Source organism: Lissotriton vulgaris, chromosome 2_1, assembly GCF_964263255.1.
Source record: "Lissotriton vulgaris chromosome 2_1, aLisVul1.2, whole genome shotgun sequence".
Lineage (NCBI taxonomy): Eukaryota > Metazoa > Chordata > Amphibia > Caudata > Salamandridae > Lissotriton > Lissotriton vulgaris.
In genome coordinates, this window is record NC_141687.1 from 1,322,620,963 (window position 1) to 1,322,638,576 (window position 17,614).

Consider the following 17,614-nt stretch of genomic DNA (forward strand, 5'->3'; position numbering starts at 1 on the left):
AGGTGGCTGACGACTGCCTGGGGCGAGCCCGCCTTCAACAACCAGTCGTCTAGGTAGGGGAAGACTGAGACCCCCAACCTGCGCAGATGAGCTGCGACCACCGCCATCACTTTCGTGAACACCCGTGGGGCGCTGGTAAGGCCGAAGGGGAGCACGGTAAACTGAAAGTGCTCGAGGCCTACCGTGAACCGCAGGTAACGCCGGTGGGCCGGCAGGACGGGGATGTGGAAATATGCGTCCTGCAAGTCCAACGCTACCATCCAGTCTCCTGGGTCTAGGGCAGCCAAGACCTGAGCCAGTGTCAGCATTTTGAACTACTCCTTCCGGAGGAAGCCGTTGAAGTTCCTCAGATCCAAGATAGGGCGTAGGCCCCCTTTGCCCTTCTTGGGTACCAGGAAGTAGTGGGAGTAGCAACCACGTCCTACTTCTGGCCCAGGAACGCGCTCGATGGCCCCCTTGGCCAAGAGGGCCGAAACCTCCTCCTGCAGGAGCCGCAAGTGATCCCCCGATACGCGGTGGTGTTGCGGTGGCATGGCTTGAGGGGTCGTCTCGAAGGGGAGGGAGTAGCCCCTTCGGACGATCTGCAGCACCCACCTGTCCGAAGTGACTGTGCGCCAGTGAGAGTGGTGATGGCGAACCCTGCCTCCCACTGGCGTCACATGGGCCGAAAAGCACGGACTAGGAGGGTTTAGACGCGGATGCTGCGGGGGCAGGTGTGGACTGGCTCCGCTTGTTTCCCCGACCGCCTCCACGGCGGTTTCCACGGCCGCCGCCGCGCTGGACGATAGTTTGCGGCGAGTGGCTGGCGGCATGTGTGGGGACGCCCCTTCCTTGATCACGATAGGAGCGAAAGGCACCCACTTGCTGGCACAGGGCCGAGAGGCCCAAGGACTTGGCCGTAGCCCTGGAGTCCTTAAAGCGCTCAAGCGCGTGGTCTGCCTTGTTGACAAAGAGGCGACGGCCATCGAACGGCATGTCCATGAGTGTATTCTGGACGTCTGCCGAGAAGTTGGCGGATCTCAGCCAGGCGTGGCGCCGTATCGCCACTGTCGTAGCCATCGCTCTGCCTAGCGAGTCAGTAGTATCCAGTCCGCACCTGATTGAATACTTTGCTGCGTCCCGGCCCTCCACTAGGGCTTGGCCGAGTTTGGCCCGTACCTCCAACGGGCACTCTGGCAGCACTTCCGCCACCGTATCCCATATAGAATGGGTGTAACGGCCCAAGAGGCATGCGGTGTTGGAAGACCGCAGTCCCAAGCTAAGGGACGAGAACACCTTCTTGCCAAAGGCCTCGTACCTCTTGGATTCCCGATCGGGGGGAGCCGATGGGAAGGCGGTCTGGGAGTTAGAGGCCTGGATAACCAGACTCTCGGGTGGGGTGGGCGGACAGGAAACATGGGTCGCCCGGGGCCGGGCGGTGGCGTCTGGCCACGTTCCTATCTACAGGCGAACCTGTAGCGGGCCTGGACCAAGTGCCCAAGAGAACGTCCGTCAAGGCCTCATTAAACGGCAGCAGAGGCTCCATGGAGCATGACTGCGGCTTAAGGACCTCAGTGAGGAGGTTAGTCCTCATGGCCGCGACGGGGAGCTCAAGGCCCAAGGCCTTAGCAGCCCTCGTCAACACCACACCATATGTCGCGCCCTCCTCCGAAGCCACGGTAGGAGGAGAGACGAATCCAGTGTCCGGAGAGGTGTCCGGAGAGGTGTCCAGGCCACTGGCCTCCCCAAGGTCTCCTGTCCAGTCCATGTTAGACTGACATTCCCTTGTCAGAGGGTCCTCAGACCCCTCCCAATTCTCCTCGTCCCCCATCTCCTGACATTCAGGGTCATAAGTTAATGGGTTGGGTTCATAGAATTGAAATTCTCCGAACGGCGTCGAAAGCCAGTGAGAGGAGGCATCGGGGCGGCGCCGTCCGAGGGCGACGCCGGAGGGGACACCACACGGACCGACGCCGGGGGGGGGGTCGTAAGGTCCACCGGTGACGATCCGACGCCCGACGAGGGCCTAGCCGCGTCCTGCGGCGCCGGGCCCGAAGGCACCGACGACGCCGGGGCAGCTGTGCCCTGCGGCGCCGAGCCCGAGGGCACCGGTGGCGTCGGGATCGTGGGGCCCTGCGGCGCCGGGCCCGAAGGCGCCGGCGGCGTCGAGGCCGAAGCACCCGACGGCGTCGGGGTCGCAGCCCCCGACCCACTAGGGCCCCCAGACGGGTTCACTGGGCCCGAAGGCGCCGCGGAACCCGTCGGAGAAGAAAGGGACCTCATGGCCATGAGGAAGCGCTCGATCTCCTCCGGCGTCGCGTTCATCCCAGGGACCGGGGGGTATGGGGCCGAACGCGGCGCCCGCGACTCACGAGGAGCCGCGTGGGCGGTGTCACCCGAACCCCCGGACGCGTCGGGGGGAGTCGGAAGAGCAATGATGTCTCTTCGACTTCTTCGGCTTCTTACCTGACGACTTGGACCCGGAGGAGTGGCGTCGACTCCCGGAGCTGTGACGGCTCCGTCCCCGCGACCTGTCCCTCGACCTCCCGTGGGACCGGGACCTCACACGGCGCGGGGCCGACTGGCGGATCTCGAGTCGCCTGCCCGACCGCTCCCGCCTGGCCTTCCTCGAGAGGGCCCGACAGTCGGAGCAGGCCTCGTCGTCATGGTCGACGCCCAAACACATCAGGCACAAGCGGTGGGGATCCGTGACTGACATGGTACGGTCGCACTCGTCGCAATGCTTGAATCCGGGCATCCCTAACGGCACCGTCGGAGTCGTGAAGACTTCGAATGGATCAAAAAGGTCAAAAAGGTTAGTCAAAAAGTGACTAGGGAACTGCTCTTTCCAGATCTGCGCTGGCACGCGGAGGCGGCGTCTAAGTACTCCGACGACGTCATCACGGCGCCCACGACGCCTACGACGGACGCGGAGCCGCAGACGACGCCAGCCGACGCGCAAGGGTACTGCTACGCAAAACTTTCCGGATCCAGTCTGATGCCTGGGGATATTCTAAGGTAAGGAATCTATCACTAACGTGTCTCTTTCAGATATAACATTACATATCGCAACATTCAACTCCTTACGTCAAGTATGGCGTTTCTGCAGCTGGGATTATATATGCTTGCTATAAAGAAAGAATAAAAAAAACTCATGGTTGTACCGCTAGCCAGGCTAACTAAAGGTTTTCTGCAAGCATTCTTCTAGGATTTTGCTTTTATGCCGGAAGAGAGCTTCACTTATTTAAATTTCCCAAACCAGCCATACAAATTAATAACCAGTTTATTTCCTTTAGTTTTCTAACAAATTCACTATTTGCCACAATAGGAACATAATATTTTTTCTAATATTAAAGGTACTCTCCTATATGAGCCATCTGACCACTTTTTATTGTTGCTCTTGCTTTATTTTGACAAAGTATATATATATATATATCTTTAAAGGCAGCTTAATTAAAAAATTATTTATTTCAATAAACAAGTACACAAATAATATTTAAAACGTATAGAAACACAACATTTAAAAAAAACATACAAAAATACTTTCAGGACAAGTATGTAGGAAAAATACTGTACTAGAATACATTTATTTCACAGAAGATAAACAAATCCTCATTTCTTCAAGTTAGTTTTTGTGGGAAGTTGGCCTGCAGTGTTCTTTGCAATCTTGCTATATTGGCATCCAAATCAGCAAGACCATCTCTGAAGTCCTGCTCATCGTGTGAAGTAAATGTTGAAAAGGATGACATGCTGCCATCTATTCTCTTTGGCAGATAGTCAATGGTGGAAAAACTTGAGTTGATCACAGATATTCTATCCTTAAACTGCGAGTCTTTTGCCGCCTGGTATGCCTGAGGAGTCCAGTGACATTTATTAGGAGGTGGGCTTCTTACCTTGCCACACATCTCAAAAGAAAAGTCCTTTATTTTCTCGCTTTTCTTTGCAGGCAACCATTCTTCTAGCTTAGCTCTACTCCCAATCAATTCAGGGTCACTGGGGACTTTCTTTCTTAAACCAAATTTGTCAATAAATTCTGAACCTTCTGATCGCTGAACCTGTGGATTGGATTCCCCAGTATGTTTGGGATTTTCTGAGCCTGACATTTGGATGTTGTAATCCAGGCTCCTAGGTGGTAAGCCAGTCCTTGGTGGGGTACACATTCTTCTTTCCGGCTCTGAAAATTTGATTTTGGAAGGACTGCTGGCAAAAGGAATATACATGGTTTCATCTGGTTTAGGCTCCTCCTCTAGCAAAGTTTCCGAATCACTTTTTGGGTTTATGTTACGCTTTAAAGGACTTTGAGATGAAATAGGAGACAGGCTGCCAGATAAGAGAACACTATTTTCAATATAGCGCATAGGTTCTTCAGACACTGTCAATTTTTGGAACTGTGCATCAGGAGGCACAAGGCTTTCATAGACTCTGCCATCAGGTGATTTTGCCTCTCTAATTTTGTCAGAAAAAGGTGCCTCCTCATCGGACAATACATTAGCAGTTTCTAGCTTTTTCAAATAACTCATTATGGAAGTGCTAGCCGGGCAATAATCACTCTGTAACTGCTTCTCATAAGCTGCCAAAAGCGATGGTGTGAGGGTTTTTCCAGGCTTAGGCCGAAAGTTGTCTGCATTGAGGTCAGAGAGAAGCTTAGCCATGCTGCCTTGCAAGGTCCTGAGAAAAGTAAAGAAATATGTTAACTAAATTGGGTTTAAAAGAGAATTTTGTTTTCAGACAATCTTCGAAATGAAACAGTCATAATACACTGTTTCAACAGATGAAAAAAGTTTACTAAAACAAAATGCTTGTAATTGATCAACACAACATTTTCTTAACTTCAACATTAATTTTTCATCGGAACCTATGCCCCTCTTACACATGTACACCTTCACCAATATGGATAGGGCAGCCACCTTAGTCAACATTATTAGGCTCATGGTTTCTATCCCTGGGCTTTTCTGCTCCAAATGGTGGTCATCAGATCATTACAATTAACTCCCAGAACATATTAGGGAGCTCAATAAAAGACCAGGGCTGGAAACCTGGTCCCCTGAAGACATTCTGCTAAAGTAGGGAGATCCTAAAACGTTTTACAATTTGTACATCTCTTTTTAGCATTTCAGTTCCGTTGAACAAGTTACTTACCTTCGGTAACGATATATCTGTAAGATACATAGGTTAGTTATAGATTCCTTACCTTAGAATTTCCCCCAGGCGTCAGACTGGATTCGGAAAGTTTTCAGTCAGCAGTACCCCTGCGAATCAGAAGGTGGTGTCGGTCGACTCTGCGTCCGTCATTGGCGTCGTCTTCACTGGGATGACGTTGCGGTAGCTACACAGACACTGCCCTCACGCACTTACGTCAGTTCTGTATACGACATTCTACACCAGAAGCTCAGAGCCATGCAAGACACTGACCACTGGGGCACAAAACTAGGGCCCTGAAAAGATGTCCTTAACCCTAGAAGTTAGTTCGCAGAACAGGGAGGATGGCTGGGGTGGTAAGGAATCTATAACTAACCAATGTTTCTTACAGATATATCGTTGCCAAAGGTAAATCAGTTGTTCATCTGAAAGAAACAGTTATAGATTCCTTACCTTAGAATGGATACCCCAGCAATACCAACCCCGGAGGTGGGTCTGTAAACTAAGTTCACACCAGAAGGTCCTGGAGAACAGAACGGCCCAAAAAATCGTCTCTCAAGACTTGGCTATCCAGGCAGTAGTGTTTGGTGATGCCCACGTAGCTGCCTAGTAGATGTTATTTAGGGGAACCCTGTGTTCCAAAGCCGTAGCAGTTGCCTTCGCCCTGGTGGAAAGGGCGCACCCTTCTCTGCCAAAGAATAGCAGGCCTTGATACACATAATGACCCACCGTGAGATGGTCAGTTTGTGCACGGCCCGACTTTTCTTAGCGCCCACGTAACCAACAAAGAGCTGGCCGTCCACCCGGAATTGTTTGGTGCGATCCAAGTAGAAGGAAAGGGCACATTTTGGATCCAGACGGTGGAGACTCTCTTCCTCTTTTGAAGGATGCGGAGGCGGAAAGAAGGTGGGCAAAGTGATGGTTTGACCAATGCGAAAAGAAGTGACCACCTTTGGAAGAAAGGAAGGTCGAGTTCTGGGGACGACCATGTCCGGATGAACAGCCAGAAACGGAGGCTTGGAAGAAAGAGCTTGTACTCACTCACTCTGTGCACTGAGATCCAGAAAGGCAGTTTTCAAGGTTAAAAGCCTAAGATGACCGTTATGTAGTGGCTCAAAGGGAGCGATTGGTAAGAACCAAATTCAAGTCCCACTGAGGCATTACGAAGGAAACAGAAGGAAAAAGATGAGTAATGCCCTTAAGGAATCTATTCGCAACAGGGGGCTTGAAAAGAGAAGGCTGATCAGGAAGTCTAAGGAAGGCTGAAATGGCCAAGAGATAGCCCTTAAGAGTGCCCAGAGCAGAGCTCTGCTGGGCCAAAGAAAGGAGAACAAGAGAACCTCCGAAAAAGGGGCGTAAAGGGGATCCACAGCCTCTGCTGTGCTCCATGCCACAAATTTGTTCCATCTGCAGACGTATACCGTCTTAGTGGAGGGATGCCTGGCTGCCAAGATAACATCGCAGACTTCGGGAGGCTAGACAAATGACGTCAACTGCTGCTTCTCAATCTCGGCATAAGGAGGTGGAGGCTGGACAGGTTAGGGTGGAGGACCATCCCCTGCTACTGTGCGACAGAAGGTCCTCCCGTAGAGGCAGTCGGATCGTGAGTTCGATGGCCATGTTGAGCAGCTCCGGATACCAGACTCTTCGTGCCCAATCCGGAACCACAAGAATGACCTGAGCCCGGTCGCGCTTGATCTTCTTCAGCAGCCTGGGCAGAAGTGGTATAGGCGGAAAAGCGTATACAAGATTAACTACACTATCAACGAAAAGTGTTGCCTAGAGAATTCCAATGCGCAGAATTGTTGACATTGAGTTTTCTCTTCGGTGGCGAATAGATCTAACCAAGGCTCTCCCCACTGTTGAAAGAGACCTTGCAACACCTTCGAGTAAAGACGCCATTCGTGGATCATCATGCACCTGTGGCTGAGTTCGTCCGTCCAGGCGTTCAAAGAGCCTGCCAGGTGTTGAACCATCAGGGACATGCCCTGATGTTCCAGCGATGTCCAGAGAACGAGAGCGTATTGACATAGGGTCCACAACCCCATCCCGCCCTGTTTGTTGCAGTACCACATGGAAGTGGTGTTGTCCGTGAACACATGCACTGCTCTTCCCCAGACAGGAGGAATGAATGCCTTGCGTGCAAGACTAATCGCCCGAAGCTCCAGAAGGTGGATATAGAGCCCGGGCTCTGCGGGAGACCAGAGGCCTCTGATCTCCACCTCACCCATGTGGCCGCCCCATTCCAGAAGTGATGCATCAGTCACCACTGTGAACTCTGGTTGAGGAAGGGAGAGGGACCTGCCGTCGACCCAGTCCTGGTTTGTGAGCCACCCCTACAGTTGTCGTGCAGCGCCTTCCGAGATCTAGACACAATCGGACAGGTTCCCCTGATGCTGTGCCCACGAACTTCAGGTCCCACTGCAGAGCCCGCATATGCCATCTGGCATGATCCACCAGCAGGATTCAGGAGGCCATCAGGCCCAGTAGCCGGTGGGTCATCCTGACCGAAACTCGGGATAAAGGCTGAAAGATCAGAATAATAGCCCGAATATGAGAGGGAGTCAGGTGTGATTTCGGCACACTGATGGAGAACCCCATCGAATGCAGGAGGTCGGCCGTAGTCTGGAGGTAAGAGACGACTGCCTAGGGCGAGCCCGCCTTCAACAACCAGTCGTCGAGATAGGAGAAGACTGGAACGCCTGATCTGCGCAGATGAGCTACGACCATCGCCATCACTTTCGAGAACACCCGAGGGGAGCTGGTAAGGGCAAAGGGGAGCACAGTAAACTGAAAGTGCTAGTGGCCTACCATGAATCGCAGGTAACGCCGGTAGGCCAGCAGGACGGGAATGTGAAAATAAGCGTCCTGCAAGTCCAACGCTACCATCCAGTCTCCAGGGTGAGGGCAGATCAGACCTGAGCCAGGGTGAACATTTTGAACTTCTCCTACTGGAGGAAGCGATTGACGTCCCTGAGATCCAAGATAGGACGCAGGCCCTTGTTCTTCTTGGGCACCAGAAAGTAGTGGGAATGGCAACCGAGACCTACTTCTGGGGCAGGAACGCACTTGATGGCTCCCTTGGCCAAGAGAGCCATAACTTCCTGTTTGAGAAGAGCCAGGTGATCCCCGACATGTGATGGTACTGGGGTGGAATGGCAAGAGGGGTAGTCTCGAAGGGGAGGTTGTTGCCCCTTCGGACGATCTGAAAAACCCACCTATCCGACGTGATGGTGCGCACGTGGAGGAGGTGATGGCGGTTCCTGCCGCCCAATGGTGTTTGATGGGCTGGAAAGGTAGGACTAGGAGGGTTTGGAGAGTGCTGCAGAGGGGGCAGGGTTGACTGGCCTGCCCGCTGGCCCCCAGAACCAGGTTGGTAGTTCGCATGTCCCCAGCCGCACTGATGTTGAACAGCTTGCGCCGGCCTGTGGCTCTGAAAGGAACGAGTTGAGGTACCGCTTCCGTGGCCACGAAAGTGTCTAAAAGCAGACTGTGTAGGGCGCGTGGTGGAGAGGCCCAAGGACTTGGCCTTAGCCTGAGAGTCCTTGAAGTGCTCTAGCGCAGTCTGCCTTGCCGCCGAACAGGCGACGGCCATCAAAGGGCATGTCCATCAAAGTGTTCTGGACATCCCCAGAAAAGCCAGTCGATCTCAACCTGGCGTGACGGCAAAGCGCCACCAGCATTGAAATGGTCCTACCTAGTGAGTCGGCAGTGTCCAGTCCACAGCAGATGGTAAACTTTGCTGTGTCTCTCCCCTCGGCAATAGCACAGGAGAGTACAGTGCGGGTCTCCTCCAGACACTGAGGCTGCACTTGCGCCACTGTATCCCACACAGAGTGGGAATAAGGGCCCAACAGACATGCAGTGTTTACCGACCGCAGCCCTAAGTTGGTGGAAGAAAACAACTTCTTCCCAAGCTGATACAGCTTCTTGGATTCCCTGTCCAGTTGTGCGTTAGGGAATGCGCTTTGGGACGTTGAAGCTTGGACCGCTAAGCTCTCGGGGAGGGATGTTGGGAGAGGAAAGTGGGGTCACCCGGGGCCGGGCGGTGGCAACCAACCTATCCACAGGAGCCCCTGTGATGTGTTGGGCCTGGACCAAGTGCCCAAAAGGATGTCTGTGAGGGCCTCATTAAACGGCAGCAGGGACTCCAAAGAGCTAGCTGCCGGCTGAAGCACCCGTCTGGAGGTTAATCCTGACTGCCACAGTAGGTAGCTCGAGATTTAAGGCCTCGGCTGCCCTACGCAACACCACTCCGTCAGACACTCCATCCTCCTCAGCCATGTTAGGAGGAGACAACATGCCAAGGTCTGGTGAGGTGTCCAGACCACTGGCATCCCCCAGTTACTCTCTCCAGTCCTGTTCGCGCTCCAACTGGTCAGTTAAAGGGTCACCAGACCCGTCCCAGTCTTCCTCACCCTCTTCTGGCTGCCAAACTGGCTGAAAGTGGCCACGGTGCAACACAGAGTACCCATCGGCGCTGGATCCGGCGTCGGTTGACGCTGGTCCCGCTCCATATCCATACTGGGGTGAAAGCCGGGGCGACGCCGGCTGCGGATGTGGTGCCAGTGGAATCGGCGCAGATGGAGGTGTAACGAGGTCGACTGGTACCGATCCCGATCCAGGCCTGGATCCAAGGTAGCCCTGGGGTGCTGGGGCCGGAGCCACCGGCATCGAAGGATTAGGGTCCCCAGCAAAGGACACAGTGCCCGAAGGCACACCGGCGGAGTTGGGCTGCCCAAAGATGGCATGCATAGATTTGTAGAACTGACGAAGCTGGGCAGAGGTCGCTCCTGGTCCCAGGAAGGGAATGCCAGAGCCGACCTTGTAGGCTCCGCACGTGGAGCTGCGGGGGTAGCACCACCTGCACCCTTCGCCGCGTCAGCGGATGGGCTGGGGGTTAGTCGAGGAGCGACGATGCTTCTTCGACTTCTCCTTATGCTTAGACTTAGACAAGGAATGATGATGGCTCTGCAATCGGTCCCTCGACCTCCCACATGACAAGGACCGCTAACAACGCAGAGCCTACTGCCGGGCATCGAGTAGGTTTCGGGACGACTCCCGCAAAGACTTCGGGGCCATTGTTCAGCAGTCAGTGCACAACTTGGGGTCATGGTCGATCTCCAGGCAGTATAGGCACACGCGGTGCAGATCCGTCAACGACATCAGTCGGGTACAAAAAACGCTTGCCTTGAAGCCAGGCATCCCTCGTGCACCAGGAGTCGATGGAGACTCAAAATGTAAGTCAACAAAAGTCACAAAAAAGTCAGTCAAAGTGACTGGGGGTACCACTCTCTGCAGATCTGTGCTAGCTGGCATGGAAAAAGAAACAACTGACGTCAGCGCGCGAGGGCGGCGTCTATGTAGCTACCACAACGTCATGCTGGCGACCACGACGCCGGAGTTGACCGATGCCACCTTCTGACACGTAGGGGTCCTGCTGATGAAAAACTTTCCAGATCCAGTCTGATGCCTGGGGTAAAATTAAGGTAAGGAACCTATTACTAACTATTTCTTTCAGATAGGAACACGTAAAAAAATGTCTGTCCTAATGACGTGGGAAAGGTCTCCCACAGACCCTTTGCATGATAAATCTGGTTAGGTTTGATTGATGTATTTAATTGTGCAACAAAGTATTATTTCTTTCTTAACAGGGAAATATATTTCACTGTGGAGAAACCAATTAGTTACTCCCTCATGAAACTTTGTTTTTTCCCTGGTCTTTGCCAAACTGCAACAACCCTTAGCCCTGTCTGCCGAAGGTGCAGCATTACATTTAACTGCAAGCTAGAAAACAAAACAAGCATTTACAATGCAACGGTCTTGCCTTTGCAAAAGTTAGAGCTACAGGCATTGTAAATGACAAAATTGTTATTTATGTGTTGGTTTTGTAAATAGATAACTAAATGGCATTGTCATTTACAATGCCAATAGCTTCATCTCTCGCAACTGTGAAACCTATTGCATTTGCACCCCCACACACACACAAAGCCACACACACACAGAGCCACACACACACAGAGACACACACACACAGAGCCACACACACACACACAGAGCCACACACACACACAGAGCCACACACACACACACAGACACATACAGACACACACAGACACACACAGACACACAGTGACACACACACAGAGCGCCGGGTGTGAGGGTGAGGGGGTGGGAGGGTGTGTGAGGGTGAGTGAGGGTGTGTGAGGGTGAGGGCGTATGAGGGTGAGTGGGGGTGACGGTGTGAAGGTGAGGGTGGGCGAGGGGGTGTGGGGGTGTGAGGGTTGGTCGATATGTCAAGGTATCTACCCCAATGCCTGCTGGCTTGCAGCTAACCTTTCCTGACCTCCTGTCAGCACTTTAGGCAGCACCAGAGGGGCCTCTATGCTTGAGTCTAACAACTGCGAAGAGAACTATTTGTAGGAAGTAGGTCTTCTGGAAGCGTCTCTTAGCAAGCATGTGTTCCCCAAGCACGACCCTATCCCAGAGATGCACAAACATGGCACCAGGTCAATGCCCCGGTCCAACCCCCAGTGTATACGCAGGCTCCTGCCCCGTAAAGGAAGAGGCCCTCTCGCCGCTCTGCACACTTCACCCTCTTGCTAGCACTTGTTTTCATACTAAAAACGATCCTTAAGGACCAAGCCCTCTTAGTTTTCCTCTCTGCTCAGTGTACTCCTGCATCCACGTCTGTGGAGGAGCCCTCCTCTTGGGCTCTCCTCCCCACCGCGGCCGCCTCGGTCTCTCGCCCGGCGTGGAATCAATTGTTTGCTAACCTGGTCTGCCACAGGCCCCCGTAAATCCCTCGTCTTTCCCCTGCCCATCGCCACGTACGGCCATCCCCTCCAGCCTCTCCGCTCCGCACCCCCCCCCCGTAGCAACCTTCCTATGTGGCTTTCGTTTCCCCCGGAAGTTGTCGAGGTGGCACAAGAGCAGAGAGTCAGCACAGCCTCTTAGGAGCCGAGAGGCTACAAACCGGCAGAGGCCTGAGCGGAGCAGCAAGAGGGGCGGCCGGGAGGGGTCCAGGGACCAGGGTGTGGGGTCTCAAGGCCCGGAGAGCGAGAGCAGGAACAGACAGACAGACAAACAGACACTAGAGGAAGATTGCAGTGTTCCTAGGAGCTGGTGCTGATGAGAACCCAGACAGGATGGATCTTTTAAGGTGATCCTTTTTAAGGGGGAGGGGGGCGATGACTCCCTGGCCTCTTCGACACCAGTGATTTTGCCCCCACAAGAGGAAGAGAAGGATGTACCCGTCCAGGAGGAAGGCAGCTCTGCATTACCAGGAGCCCGCGATGTGAGTGGGTGCAGACATGGCGAAGGGTAGAAGAGGAGTGCAGACACGGGGCAGCAAAGGAGGCGAAGAATACCGTGGCCAGGAGACATTTGGAGGTAGAGGGAAAGATGCATGTAATCAATTTACTATAAGTGCACACTGCACAAACGGAATTTCTGTGGCGTATATGGGGACAGAGTAGCATGGTCGAAAGAGACAAATTAGCAAAAATCACATTGTGTGCAGGGAATTCTAAGCCCATGATTATTGTTGAAGGCGAAGCTACAGGGGCCACAATAAAACCAAGTTGGTTAAAACACAAGCGCTCGCCCGTCCTTTTCAGACTGGGGGGGCGACGTTTTTTACTTTCTTTCTAGGCTGTAAACAACAGTCAAAAACACACCCCCCAGTCTGAAAAGGACAGGGCTTAGAGACAAATGGTTCTTCTTTCTATCTAAGCCTCTTCCTTTTCAGACTGGGGGCGTGTTTTTGACGGTTGTTCACAGCCTAGAAAGAATGTCAAAAACACGCCCCCCAATCCGAAAAGGACGGGCTAAGATCGAAAGAATGTCGTCACTGGGACCTCTTCTCCAATGGCTGGCCGCCGTTTAGGAGGACAGCCACTGGAGAAGAGGGGCGGGGCTTAACCTCGCTACTCAGAGTCATTAAATCTCGCCAGCGAGACTGCGCATGTGCGCAGCCTACGCTAGCCGAGACCTAAAAAGGTTGTGAGAATTCAAAAATTAAGAACTGTGTGGGTTTCTCTATGCATTTTGGATGCACATGCCTTAGCCTGTCCAATCACATCACATATCCTACCCCAAACTTGGTGCAGTAGTGTCTGCTGTAATAGCAGATTATATGACATACAATTTTTATTCAGTGGGCCTAAAGAGCCAGAGATCATGATTCTGCGAAAGAGGATCAAAGTATTTACAATCTTAGACTATTTTTGAGCAGCTAAATCAAATGTAAGAATCGAAAAGAGCTTCTGAATGTGACCCTCAAAGTTTATACAGATGCATCCAGAGCTTCTTAAGCCTTTTGATTTGCTGAACGAGAATAATCTTCAGTGTTGGGACACAACTCAGCGAGTAGCACATCTACTACTGCCAGCATCAGTCTCGAGCTCCTGGTGCTCTTTTGCTTAATGTGCAGCATTAAAGAGGCTTAACTTGTTGATCTACTTGAGATATGGTACTTATGGTTTGAAGGGAGTGCTGAGCCTAATCTGCTTTTGCCAGAATTCATTTGGAAACACTAATGTTCATGGTTTTCCCTTAAAACCCTGTTGGTGCTGCTGACAAAAGGCACATCAACATAACAGCAGCTCTATAAAGCTGTGAAGTGGCAGAGAGCAACCACCCTCAAACAATTACACAATTGTTGCAGGACTTGGGCGGCAGTTAAGCAATCTTCTTATGAATATGTTTATTCTACACTAGATGAAGAAGCTTATGTAGCACTGCAAACACAGGCAACGGGGTGGGGAGAAAGATGATAAAGAAATCCAACCAGAGCGTAAGCAGGCGGACTGAGGAAAATGCATCGGAAACAGAATGTAAATACAAAAACATACAAAATGCAATCATCTGATTACTCGTTTGACCAATTTCATAATTAAGTAGTTCCCATGCTTCCCCTTTTCAAGATAAGGTGGACTGAGGCTGGGGTATATGAGGGAATTTTAACTCTGGAGGATCCAGCAATGTGAGGGACAGTTGTATCTCGCAAGAGCTTATAGAACAATGGTTTTCAACCTTTTGATTTCGGTAGACCTCCACTTATTTACTGGAATCAGAGGGCACCCACTGAATCATTACTGGAATCCGGAACACCCTCTAGTTCATTATGGGAATCTGGCAAACTCAGCCTAGCCAATTGCATTGATGTGAACCACATACACAATACACACAAATAATGAAATATTTTATTTATTTCAGAAACAAATACAAATAAATCTAAATTTTAGTTTAAACTGGAAGGTTGACAATTAAGGTCACCCATTGTTCATACTAAATTCTGTTTGATGCACTAGCATTGCTCCCATGAAACAATCTAAGGGTAGTAACTTAATTTTTAGCTTTCATAATAACAGAACATTGTAAAATGGTACATTTTAGATGTTGCTTTGTTTTTTATATTCATATTATTAATCTGTTAATATAATTTACTTTTCTAAACAGCCGCAGTTTGCCCCCTGAGTATGCGTTGTGGTTCCCTGGGGGTCCCTGGACCCAAGGTTAAGAACCACTGCTATCGACTATAATATTTTAGAAAATGCTCTTTATCGAGTTGCAAAAGCATAAGGATTACTAGTCATGAAAAAGAAGCTGCAAAGGAGGCTATTAATGTACAAAACACAAAATACACTTGCAGTACTTCTCATCATGATCATTAACATGCATAAAATACTGTAGACATAAAAGCCACAATCAGTTCACTAGAGAAAGGTCCATTCCCTCTACCTCTTGCTCTACGGCTTACAGAAGAAAGGAGGTGCCAAGAGCTATAAGCACCAAAGGATCTGGTTCCAAGCAGGCTCCCAACAACGCCACAGTAGCATGAACATATTCTTATTGGAGAAGTGAAAGCATCCATCAACTACTGGATAATTGTCCTGACAAAAGATATGATCCTCCTCTCCCGGCCTATATTTCCTTAGCACCGATCTTGAAATCCCAGTAACAAAATTCATTAATCCCGTATGTCAGCAATTGCGTACTTGAAAGCCTCAGCAAAAGGTACAATAGGGATCTGATCCAGTGGTTCCATATGTAAAACCAACTGGTGAGTGTCATGTATGTTCACCTCATAGTTGAAAGGTGGTTTTAATCTAAAGGTGTAAGGTGTCCTCTGGAAGAGAGCACCTGAATCCATCCACAAGAGTGGCTGGCATCATCTAATTTACAGCAGTTTATGGTAGAGGTCCAGAAAATGGTCATATTGGCAGTTCTGTGGTTTCACATTCACTTCACCACATTGTTATGTACACCAACCCATGCCTAAGTAGCGAAATGACTTTTCACCTACATTTGTTCTACCTTGCTCTGCATTCCGGTTCTAGCACGGACCTTTAACCTAGTTTTGACCTGAATAAATGTTGATTGGTTTCCTTGAAACTAGCCTCATTTATTATGCATGAGGATTCTTAGAAAAGTGCCCTGCACATGACGTACATAACAGGATTATGTACTTAAAAAATCAAAAATTAGAACTCCGCCAACTGGAGAGAAAATGGAGACACGGGTACCTTGACAAAGATAGACTGTTATATACGGCAGCCCGCAGGAAGTACAAGATCTCTATCCTATCTGCTAAAGCAACCTTCTTTTCAGAAAAAATTTCCAACACCCAAAATAAATCAAGAGAAATTTTTAGAGTCGTAAACGAACTGTGCAATGATGTCAGAATCTCTCCCTCTCAACCCCCTACTCAATTGATGTGTAATCAACTTAATTAATTTTTTAAGGAGAAGATTGCCATCATAAATGATAGTATTCAAACCACCTCTATCACTGTTGATAGTGCGGTAATTTGTAAAAATCCCTACAAACTCCAGGCTATTCCTCCTATTGATCAACCCAAGTTATTGGAGCTGATGAACAGAGTAAAGTCTGGGTCCCCCAATGACCCTTGTCCCCCGCACATATTGTTATGTTATGTTATGTTATGTTATGGGAATTTGTATAGCGCGCGGCTGCCCCAGCCAAGGGGCGTCCCGGCGCTGCGAGCTGACCAAAATGCAGAGTGAAGGTGCACAGAGAAAACAGATTATTGGAAAAGATATTGAAGGAAATTTATTCAACACTTCCTCAAGGAATACTCCCCTCTTGAACGAATCCTTATCACAGGGAATAGTTCCCAATTCATTTAAAAACGCCACGCTAGTTCCATTAATTAAAAAAACCTGGTGCCGACTCTTCCAATTTATCAAATTATCGTCCCATATCTCTCCTCCCTTATAGTGCTAAGCTGCTCGAAGCCCATGTAGCCAGCTGCATCTCCAATTTTATAGAGACAACTGACTACCTGGAGCCCAACCAAGCCGGATTCCGCCAGGCTCATTCCACTGAGGCAGTGATCCTTGCTGTCCAGGATACTCTGAGGTCCAACGCAGATAAGGGCATACATCAGGTCCTGGTACTCCTGGACCTGTCGGCTGCGTTCGACACGGTGGATCATACCATCTTATTACACCGTGTCGAACAAGCCGGCCTCAGCGGCTCAGCTCTAGGCTGGGTCAAATCCTTCCTGAAGGACCGATTCAAGGCAGTCAAGCTCGAGAACTTTATGGCACCCAAACTATCTACCACCTGCGGTGTCCCGCAGGGGTCGTCACTATCCCCCCTTCTATTTAATCTGTATCTTAAACCGCTGCTGCATTCCCTAAAAAACAGGAAAGTCACTATATACAATTACGCGGACGACTTGCAGCTGGTATTCCCACTAAACTCAACGGATTCTGTCGAGGAATTCCAAATCACTATGTTGCATATTCAAGGGTGGATGGATCAGAACCATCTAAAGCTTAATCCTGGAAAGACTGAGCTGGTACTCCCAGGCAATAGTGCAACGAGCTGGGGACCTCATTTTTGGTTGACTTCAATGGGATCCTCCCCATCTCCTTCCTTGTCGGTGAAGAGTCTCGGGGTTACTCTCAGCTCCGACCTCTCACTGAAAAGTCAGGTAGGAACTGTGATCTCGTCCAGCTTCTTTCAGTTACGAAAGATTAAGAAAATTGCTCATCTGCTTACACACTCCGCCCTTATCCAGGTGGTAATCGCCTTGGTCCTCTCCCGTTTAGACTTTTCGAATTCTATTTATTTAGGCCTCCCCCTGGCTCTCTCTAAACGCCTGCAGATTGTACAAAATCAGGCTGCCAGATTAATTTTTAAAAGCAACCACAGGAATTCGGCGAAACCACTGTTAGCCACCCTTCATTGGCTTCCTATAGCCCATCGGATTACCTTCAAAGTTGGCTGCCTGATTTTCAAAGCCCTTCATGGCAAAAGTCCTAGGTTCATCAATCATATGATATATAAATATGAACCGACCCGTAATCTCCGCTCTGCCCACTTGTATCTCCTCACTGTGCCCCTTTTCAAAAAGAAACGACTGGGCGGATGCCGATTCGCTCATCTGGCCCCCAAGATCTGGAACTCTTTTACCCTACCACTCCAGAGCTGCACTAAGCTAGCGGAATTCAGGGGCGCATTG

At 50.4% G+C, this 17,614-nt stretch overlaps 1 protein-coding gene across 2 annotated transcripts in view; it reads right to left on the reverse strand.

Annotated features, from left to right (window-relative positions):
• Nucleotides 1-3,431: 3,431 nt before the first annotated feature.
• The window catches only part of CCDC14 (coiled-coil domain containing 14), a 221,436-nt gene continuing 207,253 nt past the window's right edge, over nt 3,432-17,614 (reverse strand). For both annotated transcript variants that reach the window (XM_086957082.1, XM_086957083.1), the window contains exon 13: nt 3,432-4,647. In XM_086957082.1, the coding sequence (XP_086813208.1) occupies nt 3,600-4,647 (1,048 nt within the window). In that variant the 3' untranslated portion in view covers nt 3,432-3,599. The remainder of the gene's footprint in view (nt 4,648-17,614) is intronic.